At 60.4% G+C, this 17,783-nt stretch overlaps 1 protein-coding gene across 20 annotated transcripts in view; it reads left to right on the top strand.

Annotated features, from left to right (window-relative positions):
- The window catches only part of ANKRD24 (ankyrin repeat domain 24), a 24,815-nt gene extending 7,032 nt beyond the window's left edge, over positions 1 to 17,783 (top strand). For 4 of the 20 annotated variants that reach the window (XM_077860435.1, XM_077860437.1, XM_077860436.1 and 1 more), the window contains 20 exons: positions 3,804 to 3,890; positions 3,995 to 4,125; positions 4,205 to 4,293; positions 5,178 to 5,242; positions 5,735 to 5,792; positions 7,053 to 7,165; positions 7,318 to 7,424; positions 7,639 to 7,826; positions 8,345 to 8,373; positions 8,985 to 9,065; positions 9,206 to 9,313; positions 9,984 to 10,028; positions 10,125 to 10,223; positions 11,011 to 11,083; positions 11,324 to 11,442; positions 11,601 to 13,118; positions 15,107 to 15,274; positions 16,931 to 17,056; positions 17,215 to 17,280; positions 17,435 to 17,783. In XM_077860435.1, coding sequence (XP_077716561.1) covers positions 3,804 to 3,890; positions 3,995 to 4,125; positions 4,205 to 4,293; positions 5,178 to 5,242; positions 5,735 to 5,792; positions 7,053 to 7,165; positions 7,318 to 7,424; positions 7,639 to 7,826; positions 8,345 to 8,373; positions 8,985 to 9,065; positions 9,206 to 9,313; positions 9,984 to 10,028; positions 10,125 to 10,223; positions 11,011 to 11,083; positions 11,324 to 11,442; positions 11,601 to 13,118; positions 15,107 to 15,274; positions 16,931 to 17,056; positions 17,215 to 17,280; positions 17,435 to 17,512 — 3,348 coding nt within the window. In that variant the 3' untranslated portion in view covers positions 17,513 to 17,783. Of the gene's footprint in view, positions 1 to 2,911; positions 3,005 to 3,803; positions 3,891 to 3,994; positions 4,126 to 4,204; positions 4,294 to 5,177; positions 5,243 to 5,734; positions 5,793 to 7,052; positions 7,166 to 7,317; positions 7,425 to 7,638; positions 7,827 to 8,344; positions 8,374 to 8,984; positions 9,066 to 9,205; positions 9,314 to 9,983; positions 10,029 to 10,124; positions 10,224 to 11,010; positions 11,084 to 11,323; positions 11,443 to 11,600; positions 13,119 to 15,081; positions 15,275 to 16,363; positions 16,632 to 16,930; positions 17,057 to 17,214; positions 17,281 to 17,434 lie in introns of those variants that run through there. The other 16 variants (XM_077860441.1, XM_077860443.1, XM_077860442.1 and 13 more) reach the window with 13 other exon arrangements.

Here is a 17,783-nt window from a genome sequence, read left to right as displayed (position 1 = left end):
GCGGGGATACCCACCCCCCTCCCCAGAGCAGTCTGGATTTTATGCTGAGTGGGGCTGCTGGAGGCTTTCGGGCAGGAGGGAGAGAAGAGCTGATGAGGCTTCAGGAAGCTGGGGGCCCAGGGCAGGGCCGGGGAGACCAGAGTGGAGGTGTCCCCAGATGGAGCCCACAGGGATGGGGCTGGACCAGGCAGGATGGGGTACCTGGATGGAGTTCACAGCCAGTGGGGTTTGCTGGTGGAGTGGGTGTGGCATGAGAGGGAGGAGTCAGGTGAGGTCCAGACTTGGCCTGAGCCCCTGGGGGGCAGCAGGGGGAGGTGAGGGGTATTTGTCTGAGCTCCTATAGTATCCAGGAGGACCGGCCAAGGCGCGCTGGGAAATCCGAGGCCTGCGCCGGGAGATCCATTTCAGCTCCCTCCCCGGCCAAGCCTGAGAGGGGCACTCTGCCTCTGGGTGTGGGAGGCAGGAGCCCTCAACACACACACACACACCCCAGTTGCCTATCACCAAACTCTCCATTTATCTGCCCCGCCTCTCCCTCCCCCTGCCCAAAGATGTCCCAAGAAGAATCACAGACAGATCTTGCCCCTGGAGACATGGGGGTGGTGTTTGGGGACATCTGTGGTGGTCACACTGGGGGCGCTCCTGGCATCGAGTGGGTGGGGGCCAGGGATGCTGCTCAGCCTCCCCCCCAACCCTGCAACAGAGAAGGATCTGGGGCTGAAAGTCTGCAGGGCCTCAGTGGAGGGACCCGGCCCGATGGTGCCTGTTGCTTTATCTATCCCATTTAGCAGTTGGGGAATTGAGACCCAGAGAAGGAGCGTGACTGGCCCAAAGTCACACAGCGTGCGTTCCGTGACCAAGTTGCATTCAGGCCCCCCCTTCCTGTCTGCAGTCGCAACTGCTAACCTGTTTCCAGAAGGCTGTCTCTGCACTCATCCCTTCTCTCCCCTCTCATCCCTGTGCCCCCCCACCCCCACCCCACGGCCCCTATGGCTCCTATGTGAATTTGCAACCACATCAACAGTGAACCATTCCATTTTGGAACCTTCCGTGGCTTCCCTGAGGTCCCCCATTCCTGGTTCCCCCCCCTCCTTCCATGGATGCACCTCCTCCTCCACCCTACCCTTAAGTATGACCTCCAACCACCTGGTCGTGCACCAGCACACAGGCAACTGGGCGGGTGCAGGAAAGACATAATTTTATGATCTCTCCTGAACTTGATCGTGTCCCTGCCCCCCCCAACTCCTGCCCATCCTCCTAGTTTCAGCTCAGATGCCCCCTCTTCTGAGAAGCCCTCCCAGACTCCCCTGGTGTCAGGGGACCTCTCTGAGCTCCCAGCTGGCCTGGGCCTCCCCCATCACAGCCTTGATCACCCTGGTTCATCAACCTATGGGTGTATATCTCTCCCTAGAGACTCCCCGTGCAGCACCAGGCACCCCATAGGACAAACGGACTCCGTGAATGAGACTCCCATGGCTCCGAGGGCCTGGCCTCCTCAGTCATTCCTTCACTCAGCAAAGACTTAACCAAGGGCTCCACCCCACCCTGGGGTGCCAGGCCTATGTCAGGGAGGCCTCGGCCTGGCCCTGCTGTCCAGGGGCTCCCAGTCTAAGACAATAGCCAAGAGCTGTGTCCTCTCCGGGTCTCGGTGATTTCACTGACCACCTATGACGGCCCGTGTCCCTAGGACTCAACATTAGATATGCACACGGGCCCACGCACATCTGTGCTTGACGAATGAACCCATGATCGCTGCACTTACTATGTGCCCCGCCCCGGTGCCTGCTTGCATAGACCATCTCCTTAGTCCTCCTCCTGCTAATAATAACCCTCTGCGGGCAGTAGCTACTGTCTATTTTGAAACCCATTCTCCAGGTGAGGAATGTTAAGTCCGAAGCAGGTAAGCAAGTATCTTCTGGGTCGGGTAGCTGTGAAGCGCGGAGGGCCTGGGGGCAAGGCCCTGGGTTCAGATTCAAGTTTGTCAGACTGACTGCTGGGTCCCACCGCTGCCTGAGAGCGTGAAAGACGGCCGGGCGGAGGGGGCGTCGAGGGGACGTCCCCGGAGTCACCTGCGACCCGCCGCCGGCTCGGACCAGGCGGAGACGCCGCAGCGGGCAGCCGCCCGGGCGGGGCAGCCCGGCCTCCTAGGCCGCGTCCGCCTCCAGGCTGGAAGGTCAGGGAGCGTCCAGCGGCACCCCGCCCCGAGCCCAGGCCCTCCCCGCGCCACCCCTACCTGGGGGGGCGGGGCTGCGGAGCTCTGCGGGACACCGCCCCTCCCTCCGGACCCCCAGCCCCTCCCTCCGGACCGCCATCCCTCCCTCCGGACCCCCCAGCCCCTCCCTCCGGTCCTCCATCCCTCCCTCCGGACCCCCCAGCCCTTCCCTCCGGACCCCCTGCCCCTCCCTCCGGTCCTCCATCCCTCCCTCCGGACCCCCCAGCCCCTCCCTCCGGTCCTCCATCCCTCCCTCCGGACCCCCTGCCCCTCCCTCCAGACCCCCTGCCCCTCCCTCCGGTCCTCCATCCCTCCCTCCGGACCCCCCAGCCCTTCCCTCCGGACCTCCTGCCCCTCCCTCCGGACCCCCCCAGCCCGTCCCTCTGGTCCTCCATCCCTCCCTCCGGACCCCCCAGCCCCTCCCTCTGGACCCTCCAGTACCCGCTCCGAACGCCCCCGGGTCCCCCCTCCGGCCTCTCCCCCGGCCCCTCCCCCTGGCCCTCCCCGCCCCTCTCTCCCGCGCCACCTGCCCCTCCCTCCGCGCTCCCAACGCCCCTGCCCCTCCCTCCGGGCCCCCCCAGCCTCCCCCTCCGGGCTCTCCCAGTCCCTTTCTCCGGCCCTCCCCAGCCTCCCCTCCCGACTCCCCAGCCTCCCGTCCGGCCCCCCCACCCCTCCCTCCGCGCCCCCCCGCCCCCGTCCCTCCCTCTGCCCCCCGCCCCCCCTCCGGCCGGTGGCCTCCCGGACCTCGGAGCCATGAAGCAGCTGTGCGTGTGCTCGGCCGCCTCCTCCGCGGTAGGGCCCGGGCGGGGGGCGCGGGGCGGGCGGGGCTCGGGCCCTCAGTCTCCCCTCCCCGCCCCGCCCCGCCCCGCCCCGCCCCTGGCCGCGCCCGGCCGGGACCCCCGCCCCCAGACCCCCGGCGGGACCCGCAGCGAAGGGGGGGCAGGGGGTGGGGGATGGGGGACATTCGAGGAGACGGGGACGTTCTGGGAGGCAGTTCTGAGAACAGACGAGGCAAATCTGGAAAATCTAGAGGACAGTTCTGGGTGGGTTCGTTTGAGGGGACAGTTTGGACTCTTTTGAGGGATCGTTTTTGGGAAAACATATTGACATTTGGAGAATAATTTCAGAGAACATTCAAGGGATTTTTTTTGGAAGGACATTTTTAGGAGAGATGTTGGGGTCATTGGGGGGGGATGATTTTGGAGAAACTTCAGGAATTTGGGGAAGACATTGTGGAATGCATTTCATGCTAAGTGAGGTATTTGGGGGGCAGATCTTGGAACATTTGGGGGACAATTGTGTCATTTCAGGGTCAGTTTAAGAAGGATGAATGTCAGAGGATGGTTCTGAGGGACATTTAAAGGGGCCCTTTTAGGGATTCCTATGGGAGGGTTTTGGAGGTGCGGGTGATGTTGGAAAGGTGGTTTTCACAAAAGGACCAGCGTAGGGGAGGACAACTTTCAGGAAAGATGCTGGGGGCTGATCTGGGGGGAATTTAGTGGGTGTAGGATGGACCTGGGGGGCAGCTGCTGGGGGAGGCAGGCTTGGGGGACGGTCTCAGGCCCCCACCCAGGACTGCCTCCCCCTGCAGCTGCGTCTCAGCCCCACTGACCTTGGCTCCTGCCCGCCCTGTGGCCCCTGCCCCATCCCGAAGCCGGCAGCCAGAGGCAGGCGCCAGGCAAGTGCCCAGGGACAGGTGGTGAAGCCTGGAGCCCCAGGGAGGGGGAGCAGGGAGGGGGTGGCGATCGCAGGGCCCCACGACCCTCTGGGTGTGTCCCACAGAGCCAGGAGTGGGGCAAAAGTGACGAGCGGCTGCTACAGGCCGTGGACAGCAACGACGCTGCGCGGGTGGCTGCCCTCATCACCCGCAAGGGACTGGTGCCCACGAAGCTGGACCCCGAGGGCAAGTCCGCGTGAGTGCCCACGCCCTGGGGGGGCGGTGTGAGGGAAGGGGGGGCCGCCTGCAGCTGATCCCTGGCCTTTGACCTCCAGATTCCACCTGGCTGCCATGAGAGGTGCGGCCAGCTGCCTGGAGGTGATGCTGGCACACGGCGCCAATGTCATGAGCACGGATGGGGCAGGTACTGCCTGCTGGGCCCCGGGGGGGGGGGGGGGGAGGGATGAGGAACTCAGACCTGTGCCCAGCCTGAGGGTCCAGGCAAGCCGTCCCCTGTGGCTTCTGTGACCTGCTAAAGGAGGGGGAGTTCCTCCTTTCCGTGCTCCCCGGGACAGGTCGGGCTGCAGTGCCCATGGAGGAGGACTCCAGCCGGCTCCAATCAGGGTCAGTGGACAGCTTGCGGTCGGGGAGTGGCCAGGACTCAGGTCATGGTTAAGTCAGAGGATGTACCTGCGACAGAGGAGTACCTGAGCGTGAGAAGTCTCTGGGGTTTAGAGGGAGCTGGCGCTCTGGGAGTAGCTGGGATAAAAGGAGAATCTGGGCGGATGATTTAACTAGGGCGCTGAGGGAATGTCTGAGGTAGGATGCATGGCCAGAGGGAGTGGTTGGAGCTCAGGATGTAACTAGGTGTGGGCCAAAGCCATGTCTGAAGCTTTGGGGCAACGTAGGAGGCAACGTAGCAGCCAGGGTGTATGGAGCAGCTGAGGGTCTGTGGAGCATCAGACAGGGAAATAGGTAGCGCATGGAGTAGCAAAGGTTTGCAGACCAGCAGGAGCAGATAGAGTGACTGGGTTCCGGGGCCATCCCTGAAGCTTCAGTGTCATCGACCCTAAAGGGTCCCCCAGGGGGCTTGAGGGGTGGGTGGGTGCGGCGTGTAGTCTGGGATACAGACTTGCTGGAGCTTGGAGAGTCTCTGGCCGTGGGGAGTAGCATGGTTTAGAGAAGTAGCTGGAGTCTGGGGACTTACTGGATGCAGGGAAGCTCATCGCAAATAGCTGGCACAGTTTGGGGAGCAGCTGGAAGCTCCTTGAGTATGGGGAGCCCTAGCAGACACTCCCTGCCTTTCAGGTTACAATGCCCTCCACCTGGCCGCCAAGTATGGGCACCCACAGTGCTTGAAGCAGCTGCTACAGGTCATTTACTTTCTTGTGTCAGATACTCCCTCAAACCTGGATACTTCCTTCCTCTGAACCCCGGTCGAGTCCTAGAAATCCCCCCACCCCAAGCCTCCAGATACTTGCTGGATCCTAGATATATGTCTTGGCTTCTTTAACACCTGATCCCCAGCTACTCCCTGGACAACCGGATACTCCCTGAATGTCCAGATACTTCCCACACCCAGGAGATGCTCCCAACACCAGATATCTTCAGAGCGCCAGCTTCTCCCCAAACCCTAGGTAGTTTCTCAGCCACTCTCGGGGCTCCCATCCAGCCCCTAAGCCCCCAGGGCTTCCTGAGCTCCCAGCGATTTCCTCTTTCTCACCAATTTTCGTAAAGGCCAGGTCACCTGGGGGCCGTGAGGGGATGGGCTCCGCAGAGCAGGCATGAGGGAGGGAAGACGGCTGAGGCGTGAAGGGGCAGTTCTTAGAGACCCTCCGGTGACCCGCACACGCACCCCTCCCCAGGCGTCCTGCGTGGTGGATGTTGTGGACAGCAGTGGGTGGACGGCCCTGCATCATGCAGGTGGGTGTCCCCCAGCTTCGCCCTCACCACAACCCAGGGGGTGCCGGGCTTGGGATGCTTCCACCCGGGGCTCACCACTAATACCCGGCAACCCTTTGCTCCACAGACAGTGACCCCATTGCACAGGCAAAGGTGACTGAGGCTCGCCCACAAGAAAGTGGGGGAGACCCAGGCTGTCTGACTCCTAGTCAGCACAGCCTAATATCAGCCAGGCCTGGGCGAACCCCGTGGTGGCGGTGGGGGGCGGGGGGGCGGGGGGTGACCAGAGTGCAACTTCCTTTGACAAAATCCTGGGGTGTGGAGGGAGGGGTGGTCTCAACAAGGCCAGAGATCCGAGCGCCCTTGGTAACCATTAAATCCGGATTCCTTCCGGAGGGGCGGGGAAGGGTCCCACCTGCGGGAGCCAGATCCCAGCCCAACACCTGCCCACATCGCCCGTGAGACTAGGAAGTGACTTTCCCTAATGATTTAAGGAACTGCTGACCCTTTGGGAACACAGAGTACTTTTGTGTGTGCTTTGGGGTTTCGGTGGCCGGGGAGGTGCCGCCACCTAGTGATGGTAACGCCCTGGGTCGCACTGCGGAGGCTCACTAGGTGTTTTTTTGTTCAGTAAAGATTGATTGAGTTCCCGCTTGGTGTGTCAGGCTCTAAGCATTGGGGTTCCACCAGAAAACAAAATGCCGTACCCCCCCCCCCCGGCGCACAGCACGTAACCAGATCGCGCTCATTGGCTTTGCCAGCGGACCCCCCTTCTTCCCGGGTCACCACATTCACACCGCCTCCCACTTGCTTGACTTTCCCAAGCGCTTCCCCACTTCACGGCTCTTGCCTCCAAGAAACCTCTAAGCTCCTCCTTTCACCTTCAAAACCCAGAACCCAGCCCCAACCCCAGTCCCAGCTGACCCGTGATCCCCAACAGTAAACGTTCATATTTGCCACATGAGGTTGGCTGCACGACAGGTGCCCAGAGCCAGTTAAATCAAAGAGATGAAATACGTAAAAATCCGTCAAAAGTTCTACCTTAAGAGGGAGCCGTGGCGGAATGTGGAGAGAGCGAGGGAACAGCGGGTTTGCTCTGTCTCTGACCCTACTGGCTGGACCTCAGTTTCCTCATCTGTCAAATGGGACTCATACCTTTGCCTGCCCACCCAGGAAAGGCGGGAACTTCTCATGAAACCAGGGCTAAGGATCACACCAGCCAGAAGGCCCCCCCCAGAAAATGCCTAAACCTTGTCCTACCTACCCTCCCTCTTTTTCCAGCTGCGGGCGGCTGCATCTCCTGCTCAGAAATGCTTTGCTCCTTCAAGGCACAACTGAATCCCCGAGATCGGGTGAGCCTCTGGAATCTTTTTGGGCAAGAGAATGTATTTGAGGTACGCTGTCACCAAGTGGCAACATCCCAGGCACCTTTCTAAAAGGGGCGAAAAGGTCTGGAGTGAAGGTCAGGGTCACTCGTAGAGGCTTCCCTACCTCCCAAAGTCAGCCTCTCACGTTTTTGTCTCCCCCTCCCCCTCATTCCCACCAGTCAGGCACAACGCCCCTTATCATAGCAGCGCAGATGTGTCACACAGATTTGTGCCGCCTCCTCCTGCAGCAGGGGGCCGCTGCAAATGACCAGGACCTGCACGGCAGGTGAGTATCTCCCCTCCCTCCCAGTCCATCCATTGTACACTGTGTGACCTTGGGCAAGTCTCTGAACTTCTGTGGGTGGCGGGGTTCTGGTTGACCTTTTCCCCCCACCACCCCCTGCCCACCCTGACCCGGCCTGGGTAACTGAGGAGGGCTTGGGGGCTGGGGGGGTGTTAAAGAATGTCCTCACATCCTTAGCGGCCCCTTCCCCTGGTAGGACGGCCCTGATGATGGCCTGTGAGGGCGCCAGCCCCGAAACGGTGGAGGTGCTGCTGCAGGGCGGGGCCCAGCCGGGCATCACCGACGCCCTGGGCCAGGACGCCGCTCACTACGGAGCCCTGGCAGGAGACAAGCTCATCCTGCACCTCCTGCAGGAAGCTGCGCAGCGCCCCTCACCACTCAGTGGTATGCAAGCCCCGCACCCCAAAGCAGTTTCAAGCATCCCCCCCACCTGTGTCTGGTCTAAGCAATGTCTGGTCACCCCCTTTCTCTGATCTAGAGAGTTTCAAGGTATCCCTGTTTGCTGCTTTCCAGGGTGTGTGTGTGGCGGGGGGGATTCATGTGTCCCCTGATGCTACTCAGATCAGTGTCAAGGAGCCCCTGAGCTTCTAGAATGATCGAGGCATCCACTCTGTTTTCCTGGGTTATCCTTATGCTTGGATCTTTCCTAAGAATTGGCGCCCCCCCCCCGCCCAGTCCCATCCTGGAGGTGCCACTGTCCTTCCCCTTCGGAGGGTTCCAAGGCCCCTCAGGTTAGCTTCTGCAAGAATAATTGAGTCTTACTTTAAAACTCCTGATACTTGGGGAATTGGGAGCTCTCCCCAGCCGTAGGTCCCCTCCCTAAGAGCCCTTCCTAGGGCTGGGAATGGAGTCCCCAAACCACAGTGCCTGACCCTGCTTCTCTCCCTTCCCTGCCCTCCTAGAGGATGACTCAGGCGAGGCATCATCTCAGGTACGGATCTCAAAGCAGTGAATGAGTCCCCTCCCCCTGCACACACTGCCTCCCCCACCCCACCGCCACCTCCCCCGCCCTGCCTTGCCCCACACTTTATGGGAAGAGGACGAGATGGACTTCCATCCCAGGGTTGTGACCTAGGAAGATGTATTTGGGATGAATGCTACCTCCAGGGTATGCTGCCACCAAGTGACAGCAGCACCCACAGTGTAGGAGCCCTCGGGACTGGGTGAGAACACTGCAGTGGGGGGCAAATCGTGGGGCTGAGTTGGGTGAGGGCTGGTGTAGGTCAGGGAAGGCAGGTCTGCCCCCCACCCCGTCTCTCTCTCCCCCCACCCCGCCCCCGGCCCTATGGCATCTCAGCTCCACAGGGAAAGTGAACCTGTAGACAATCCAGTCCTAGTACCAAGTGCCGAGTACAGAGAGGGGCAGAGAGTAAAGCACTAGATCTGGAACTCTCAGGAAGTATGGCCCCCCCTTTATGTGGCTAAGCAATGGCCAGGGAGAGGCAGGGACTTGCCCAGGGTCGCACAGGAAGTGAGGGCAGAGTTGGGGCTGATGACAATGGGGCTGCACCCCGGAGTTGCCATGTGCCCCCCTCCCCTCAGAACTCTGTGTCCAGCCATGAGAAGCGAGGGGCTCCCAAGAAGCGGAAGGCACCTCAGCCCCCCGCCAGCATCCCCGTGCCGGTGAGAGACGCCCTGGCCCCTAGGAGGGCGGATGAGGGAGGGGAGACGGGGGTCGGGGGAGCTCTGACTCAGGTGCGGCAGCGGACAGCCCCTGGGCCTCATGTGAAGGTGGTGGGTCCCCGGGGCGGCGGGGGGGCCAGGATGATCGAGACGCCTATGAGGAGATCGTGCGGCTGCGACAGGAGAGGGGCCGCCTGCTGCAGAAGATCCGGGGCCTGGAGCAGCACCAGGAACGGAGGAAGCAGGAGGTGAGGGGCCGCAGGGACACAGGCCTGGGCGGGGAAGACCCCCCCTTACCTCTCCTCGCTCCCTCCTGCCTGTCTCCACCCTTGCTCACTCCCCTCCAGCCACACGGGCCTCCTTGCTGGCCCTCCAGTGTTCTGGGCCTCGTCCTGCCCCAGGGCCTTTGCGTGTGCTGTGCCCCTTGCTTGGAACACTCCCCCTCCAGAAGTTTCTGTGGCTCCTTCCTCCTTTTCCTATAGGTCTTTGCTCAGAGAAGACATCTCCCCTGGTCCAACTTATTTAAAATTGTGACAGTCCCACTCACTTCCCAATTCCCTTCATTTTTATCCAAAGCATGTAACTGCTATTGTGGCCATGCCACGTATTTGATTCACGTTTGCCCGTTTGACTGCCAGCGAGCCCGGGGAGAGGCGTGGTTGACCGCGACTGGCTCACGGTAGATGCTCGATAGTTATCAGAGGAAGGGATACGTGAGCCGACGAGTGAAGGACTTAGTGGCCCAAAACAGGGTCCGACACTTAATAAATGTTGGTCATGAGTCGGGGGGTGGAGCCGTGCTGGGTGCCCAGTGGGTGCTCGGCATATGCCCACGGTGGGGCCCGAGGGCTACTCGGGAGGTGGAGTGGGGAGGCCCCCAACCCAGATTCCAGCCCTGTCCCCCATTCTTCCCATCAGCTGCCAGAGGCCGAGGCCAGCTCCCTCCACAGCCTGGAGAGACAGGTAGGTGGCAGGTGCGGAGAGAGCCAGCGCCCTGCCGCCCCGTGTTACCCCCCACCCAGGGGCTGGCCGAGCCCCCACTGCCACCCACCCTTGCAGGTGCAGGAGCTGCAGCAGCTGCTGGCTGAGAAGCAGGAGGAGAAGGAGAGCCTGGGACGGGAGGTGGAGAGTCTGCAGAGCCGCCTGTCGCTGCTGGAGGTGGGCGTGCCCCCCACACACACACCGTCACAGACGGCACGCTCACGCGCGTGGTCTCACCTATAAAACTGGCAGCCACCCCCGGCGTCCATGAACGTGGACTCACAGGCACATGCTGGAGATACTGGCGCACGCGCGACAGACACTTCTCCATCACACGCAGACGACACACCCACAAATGCACGCACGCACGCAGATCTACCCCCAGATACATGATCACACAGACACAGGCATGTGCGTAACCGGGCTCACGCACACAAACCCACACGAGTACGTGAATACGGTTGCAGTCATCACATGTACACACACCAGCCTACAACACAAGCACAGGGTCACACGTCGTCAAGGGAACTCACACCAGGAAGCAGGGGCCGTGCCACATGCCCACACACCCCAGACCCACAAACCCTGAGCCACACAGATGTTCTGTGCCGGGTACTCACATGTGGACACCCCAGTGCAGAATCTGGGACACGTCCTTGTGAGGACACAGCTCTGCACCCCTCTCTCCATCCCATACGCACAGGCCGCACGTACAACCCCAGGCATCGGGTAGGGGTTACACATTTGTGTGGCTGCTGGGCTGTTCTCTGTCCTTCCTGGGGAGCCCAGTGCAGCCCCATGGCCCGCGGTGAACACTGGGGGGCCAGACATGGCCAGTCTGATGCTCCCGGGGGGTGATGGAGACACGCAAACTCCCCTGTTCTCTCTGGATTCCTTGGGGGGCAGTCTTGGGGGTGGGAAGAGGGTCAGACCCGAACTGGACCCTGTCCCCCGTACCCTCCAGAATGAGAGGGAGAACACCAGCTATGATGTGGCCACCCTGCAGGATGAAGAGGGTGAACTGTCTGACTTTCCAGGTGAGCCCCCACCCCTGTCCCCCCTCCACGTACCCCTGTCCACCTTGTCCCTGGGGCCCCCTGGGAAATGGAGCCTTGACTCACAGGCATGGAGAGAATTTGAAGCTGGCAGGGACGTCGACCCCCACCCATTATTCATTCCACGTGCCTGCCTTGGAGGCCCCGACCCCCTGCTCCGGACCCCCAGCCCCCACCCCCTGTGGCCGAGGACCCTTGGGGCTGACTCTGTGTGCCCACCAGGGGCCGAGGCTCTGCTCTGCAAACGGCTAAGCCCCTCAGCCCAGGAGCTCTTGGCCTCGCTGCAGGAGCAGGTGGCTGCGCTCACCAGACAAAACCAGGAGCTGATGGAGAAGGTCCAGGTGGGGACACCGAGGCCCAGGAGGGTGGGGTCGGGACAGATCTGAGGACCCGAGGGATGGTTCCCCCCGGGGAGGTCAGGGTGGGCACATGGCTGAGTCTGTGGGCAGGGCAGGCCCTCATGGCCACAAGCTCCCGCCAGCTCCCTACTACCTCCCAGATCCTGGAGAGCTTTGAGAAGGATGAGATGGAGGTGAATGGGTCAGCCGAGGTCATCCCTCTGGCGCTCTATGACTCTCTCCGGGCTGAGTTTGACCAGCTCCGCAGGCAGCATGCCGAGGCCCTGCGGGCACTGGAGCAACTGGAGGCCCGGGGGGCCCCTGGAGCAGAGGAGGCAGCCGCTGGGGAGGGCCGGGGCACGGGACTCAAGACCACCAGGAATGGGCCGATGGAGATGGAGCTTGATGGCCTCACGGCTGCGGGATCCAAAGTTCACGGAGCTGAGACCACAGAGGAGGAGGCTGCAGGAGGTGACACTGTGCAGACAGCATCTGTGGAGGCCGAGGCCACGGAAACAAAATCCACGGGGGCCGAGGCCACAGAAACGAAATCCATGGGAGCCGAGGCCACAGAAACAAAACCCATGGACCCTGAAGCCACAGAAACAAAATCCACGGGGGCCGAGGCCACAGAAACTGAGGCTCTGGAAGAGGGAGGAAATCCAGAAAGGAAGGCCACAGGAGCAGAGGCCACAAAGCCCAAAGCAGAGGAACCAGAAGTGAAGGCCAACGGCGTGGGTGCTGGGGAGGCCAAGCCTACGGACCCAGAGACCGCGCCCGTGGAGGCCGCCCCGGGCCCAGCCCTCTACCCTGGAGCCGCGGAGGCCTCAGAACAGCTGCAGGCAGAGCTGGAGACCAGGATTCGCGCCTTGGAGGAGGCGCTCCGGCAGCGGGAGCGGGAGGCGGCCGCCGAGCTGGAGGCAGCGCACGGCAAGTGCCAGGCCGCAGAGGCCGAGGCCGGCCGGCTCCGGGAGCGGGTGCGCGAGGCCGAGGGCGGCGGCGCCGCGGGGGGCAGCGGCGGGGACGTGGTCCAGCTGCGAGCCGCCCTGGAGCAGGCCCGGGAGGACCTCCGAGTCCGGGACGCGCGCCTCCGGGAGCTGGAGGCGGCCTCGGCCTGGCTGAACGAGGCCCGGGCTGGCCGGCTGCTGGCCGAGGAGGAGGCCCGGGGCCTGCGGGCGGAGCTGGCCCGACGGGACGAGGTGCGGCTGGAGCAGAGCCGGGAGCTGGAGGCGCTCCGGGGGCAGCTGGCCACTGCCACGGCCACCGGGGAGCAGCAGCGGGCAGCGGCGGCCCAGCTGGGCCAGGCCCGGGATGCGGCCGAGGCCCGAGCCGCCGAGCTGGCCGCGGCCTGCGAGGAGGCCCGGCGGGGCCTGGCGGAGCTGCGCGAGGCTTCCGAGGCCCTGCGCCAGTCGGCGGTGCCGGCGTCCGAGCATCACCGGCTGCAGGAGGAGGCCCTGGAGCTGCGGGGCCGGGCGGCCAGCCTGGAGCAGGAGGTGGTGGCCACCGGCAAGGAGGCCGCCCGGCTGCGGGCCGAGCTGGAGCGGGAGCGTGTGGGGAGCGTGGCCCGCTTGGAGCACGAGCGCGTGGTGGGCGCGTTGCAGGCAGACGTGGCCCGGCTGGAGGGGCAGCTGGAGGACCTGGGACGACGGCACGAGAAGACCAGCGCCGAGGTCTTCCAGGTGAGCGTGGCCGGGCCCCCCCAGCATAGCCGGTGGCCACTGGGGATCTGACCTGCAGCCGGGGTGTGGGGGGGTGTCCAACCCCGGGGGTCCCAATCCTGTAGACACCTGACCCTGTTAGCCTCTCTAGCTGGATGGCTGACCTCGAAGCCGTTCTGATCTCTCGGACGTTTCAACTTGCGTTATCCTTTTAAAAACCTCTGGCCATTTTGACCCTGTCATTTTTCTGCTGGTTGGCACTTTTTGTGGTTCCTTTAATGAGACCTCCGTGCACCCCAGGGTCACACTGTTGCTTTGTTCCACAGCCGAGCTCATGCTTCGGCTCTCACTGTGCATATGGTGTGAGGGAGGGATCAATGGCCGCTCAGTGTTTTGTAGGCAGTGAGCTGCCCTGATGCTGTCACCTCGTGTCCATCTTCTCCACTGCTCTGAAATCTCCCTGTGGTTCGTCCAGCTGGCTGTTTTGAGGCTGTGGTTTTGCCTTTTGAGCATGTTTGATGTTTCAGCCCAAAAGTAGGGAGGACGTCATGCCCAGAGATTTTTTTAATCTAATATTTTGAACCCAAAATATTTTAGATTTTGATGCTGAGTTCATTTTTTTTAAGGCCAGGGTATATAGATATATATATTTTTTGTCCCTGGCGGTAGACTTTTGATTCTGTCTCTTATCTTAAAAAACAAACAGGGATGCCTGGGAGGCTCAGTGATTGAGCATCTGCTTTTGGCCCAGGGCTTGACCCTGGGGTCCCAGGATCGAGTCCCACATCGGGCTCCCTGCATGGAGCCTGCTTCTCCCTTTGCCTGTGTCTCTGCCTCTGTCTGTGTGTCTCTCATGAATAAATAAATGCAATCTTTAAAAAACAAGCAAACAAAAAACCTAAAACTAGCAGGTGTTATAACAAAATATGGGAATAAGGAGCCACGTCCATTAGTTGTTATCAGGAAAACATCTTTCTCTCCACACCTCTGTTTACTCAGCCCTGTGACAGAGATGATAATACTACTGAATCCTCATATGAAAATTCAGTGGTTTAACCTATATAAATTAGAACAGTCGTAGTGTAAGAGATCAATAAATGGCAGCCAGAATTATTATTTTTCCAAGACAATGCTCTGTTAGAACCAGTAAAACCCATGATCTAAAAAAAAAAAAAAACAACCCATGATCTACTTAGTAGAGTCCACAGTCCAACCAAAGGATGTCTGTTTTCATCTTTATTCCCTGAGATTTATCTGCTTCATGACCATGTGTTGTGGGGAGGGGGTAAAGTTTGCAAGTCTGATTGGCTTTATCAGTCAGTGTAGTTGATTTTTCTTATTTTGATTGTTAAAGTGTAGCCAGTCCATACTGAGTGGAACACCTACTTTTTACCCTTGTTCCCCTGGAACTATTATTTCTATAAAGGCCAAAGTTTACCTTGGGGACTCCCCGCAAGTCCCCACCCCAGGGTCAGTTTTTGCAAGCTAACATTGTCTGATCTTGATATTTTTGTGAAAATGTAGTCATCAACTCCCAGACATTTGTTTGCTTTCCACCCAAATTCTTCTGGTTTTCTTTCCTCTTGTAAGAAAAGCTGTAAGCCTTTACAACAGGGACAGAGAAGGGAAGGTGGGTGTGAGAACAATGCGACGCCTTGAATGTTGTACTTCTCATACGCCCGGTGCTGTTCTTAGCCCATGCCATGCATTTGTCTATTTTCTCTTCATTATTGCACTGTGAAGTGGGGGCTGTCATTACCCTTATTTTACATGTGAGGAAACAGACACAGAGAGGTTAAGTCAGCTGTCTGAGGCCACACAGCTGGCACGTCACAAGTGTCTGGTGGAGTCATTAGAATGTTCACGCTGTCTGGGAAGAACCCAGAACTCCCCCGAGGTCAAAACGGGCTTGAATGGGCTCAGGCTAGAATAGAAAGGTTGGAAGATGCTGGGTTCCAGGCGCCTGGCGTCCTCATGTCCTCAGGGTCACACATGGGCTCGGGCTGCAGGTCCAGAGGGAGGCGTTGTTCATGAAGAGTGAGCGGCACGCGGCTGAGGCCCAGCTGGCCACAGCAGAGCAACAGCTGCGGGGACTCCGTACTGAGGCCGAGCGGGCACGCCAGGCCCAGAGCCGCGCCCAGGAGGCCCTGGACATGGCCAAGGAGAAGGACAAGAAGGTGTGTCCCGCTTTCCTGTGCTCAATTGGGGGGGGGGTTCCCACCCATCAGAGGTTGTGGGAAATCCAAGAGTGTCCCAGATGAAAGAGTCTTGGGAGATCGGCCCATCTTCTCGATGGGAGACTGAGACACAGAGAAGGAAGAGGACAACGCGGACACACGGGCTACTGTTCTAACCACGAATGAGAACCACAGTGCCGTTTATTGAGCACTTACTGCATGCTAGGCCCTGTGCTATGTATTGGACACATTTGGTTCTCACATCAAGTTCCCATAAGATCGGTGCTCTCATTGCCCCCATTTGAAGAAACGAGGCACAGAGGTGATGCCGCTTGCTCGAGGTTGCACAGCCTTGCAGGGGTTCAGCCGGCGTTTGGACCTAGGCTCCCGGGTTCTGGTGTTTGGTGACGATGACGGTTGACAGCAGCCCACGGTTATGGAGTTGGGTGGTTTTCACACACTATCACTTTTAATTTCCCTCTAACCCTGAAAGCCAGAAGGCATTCTGATTCCTGTTTTCTAGATGAGCAAGCTGAGAGGCAGAGTGAGTGGCTCAGAGTGACACATTATATCACTCACCCGTTGGACAGTGGACGTGAGTCCCGGAGCCGCAGGGGCGTTAGCATAAAGTCACCCAGCCCTAGCTTACTGTGTGGTCTTAGACAAGGCACTCGACCTCTCTGAGCGCATTACTGCCTCTGTAAAATGAAAATAAAACTCTAGTCGAGATTATGGCTTATTTGTTGCAGGATCTCTCCCCCCTGGGCACTAGCGACACTCGGGTCAGGTCGTTCTCTGTGGGGGGAGCCGTGCCGGACACTGCAGGGGGCTGAGCGACATCCCTGGCCCGACCCTCTCAAAGCCAGGAGCGCCCCCAGTGTGACCAGCACAGATGTCCCCGGACACTGTCTGGGGTTCCCTGGGGGCGAGACGGCCCCTGGTTGAGAACCTCTGATCTGTAGTATAATAATAATACAGCTCGGCGTTCATTGAGCGCCTGCTGTTTGCCAGGCACAGTTTAGATTTAACCTCTGCTCCGAATCACAGTAAGCTACCAAGGTGAGAACTGTGATTCTCCTTCCTTTACAGATAAGGAAACTGAGGCTCAGAGGGGTTAAGTCGTCTTCCCGAGATCTCCTTCAAGAAAGGGGTAGGGAGGGACCCAGACCCAGGGCTGCCCGACCCAGCCCCACCAGGCCAGGCTGCTTTGGGCCTCCTGTTCTGTCAGCCTCCACTTTCCAGAGTCCGCAAGCGCGGCTGTGACAGGATCGGCAACCTTCTGGAAAAAGCCAGAGTCCGTGTTTTCGGCTCTGCTGTGTCGATGAATGGGCGTGGCCCTGCGCCAATGAAACTCGATGTACGAGCACAGCAATGTGAATTTGATTTGGTTTTCATACGTCATGAAATATCACTTTTCTTTTGACATTTCCACGCACAACCCCCCACCCCCACCCTGACCATTTTAAAAACTCGGAGGCCGCTCTCTTAGCTCGCGGGCCAAGCCCGGCCTGCAGGTGGGAGTGGGTTGGCCTCTAGGACGTGACATTCCCCTACCAGCCTCCTCCCGACATGCTGGAGACGTCCCAAGCCTCCCAGCCCCAGGTCCCAGGCTCAGGGTGACCGGAGGCCCCCCCCTCCTTTGCCCCTCCCCACCAGATCACAGAGCTCTCCAAGGAAGTCTTCAGTCTTAAGGAGGCATTGAAGGACCAGCCAGCGGCCCCAGGCCCCCCCGAAGTAGAGACCCTCCGTGGCCAGGTCAAAGCCCTGCAGGAGCAGCTGAAGGTGAGGACACAGGGCAGGGGACCCCAGGAGAGCCGCGGGCAGAAGGATGACAGTATTTTAGCTGCTGTCACGCGGGTGCAGGGGCTCTGGGTGTAAAGGGGGCTTTGGGGTGTGTTGGGGGGGCTGCTTTTCTGAGTGCCCATCCCCCATACCCGCAGCAGGCTGCCAGGGACCACAGTGCCGTGGTGGCTTTGTATAGGAGCCACCTCCTGTATGCCATCCAGGTGAGTGTGCCCGGCCGCCAGCACCCTGGGCCTGTTTTCTCCTCCGACCAGGGGGGCAGGTTCAGAGCCCTCAGGGGTGGGGAGCAGGGAACAAGGGATATAGGGGAACGGAGGCAGGAGGGCCCAGGCTCTCTCTCTGCTTCCCCCACCCCAGGGTCAGATGGATGAAGATGTGCAGCGGATTCTGAGCCAGATCCTCCAGATGCAGAGACTCCAAGCTCAGGGCCGCTGAGCATCCGAGCACTGACCCCCCGGCCCCCAGGCTCCGCGAGGGGGTCCAGGGTCACCCTCTGACCTACTAAGCTTGGACAGCGGCCTGGGCCCTCTGGGCTGTTCTTAGCTGCGTCCACTGCCCCACTTGTGCCCCGCATGCCCTGGCGGTGCCCCTGCCCCACCCGAGGATCTGTGAATCCCCTCCCCCACTTCCTGTTGGTCCCATAGCCAGGCGGCACCCCGGCCCCCAGGAACCCCAGGAATAAAAGCTCTCGGAGCAGAAGATGAAA

The sequence above is a fragment of the Canis aureus genome, chromosome 19 (assembly GCF_053574225.1).
Source record: "Canis aureus isolate CA01 chromosome 19, VMU_Caureus_v.1.0, whole genome shotgun sequence".
NCBI lineage: Eukaryota > Metazoa > Chordata > Mammalia > Carnivora > Canidae > Canis > Canis aureus.
This window is presented reverse-complemented; position numbering and strand designations above follow the sequence as displayed.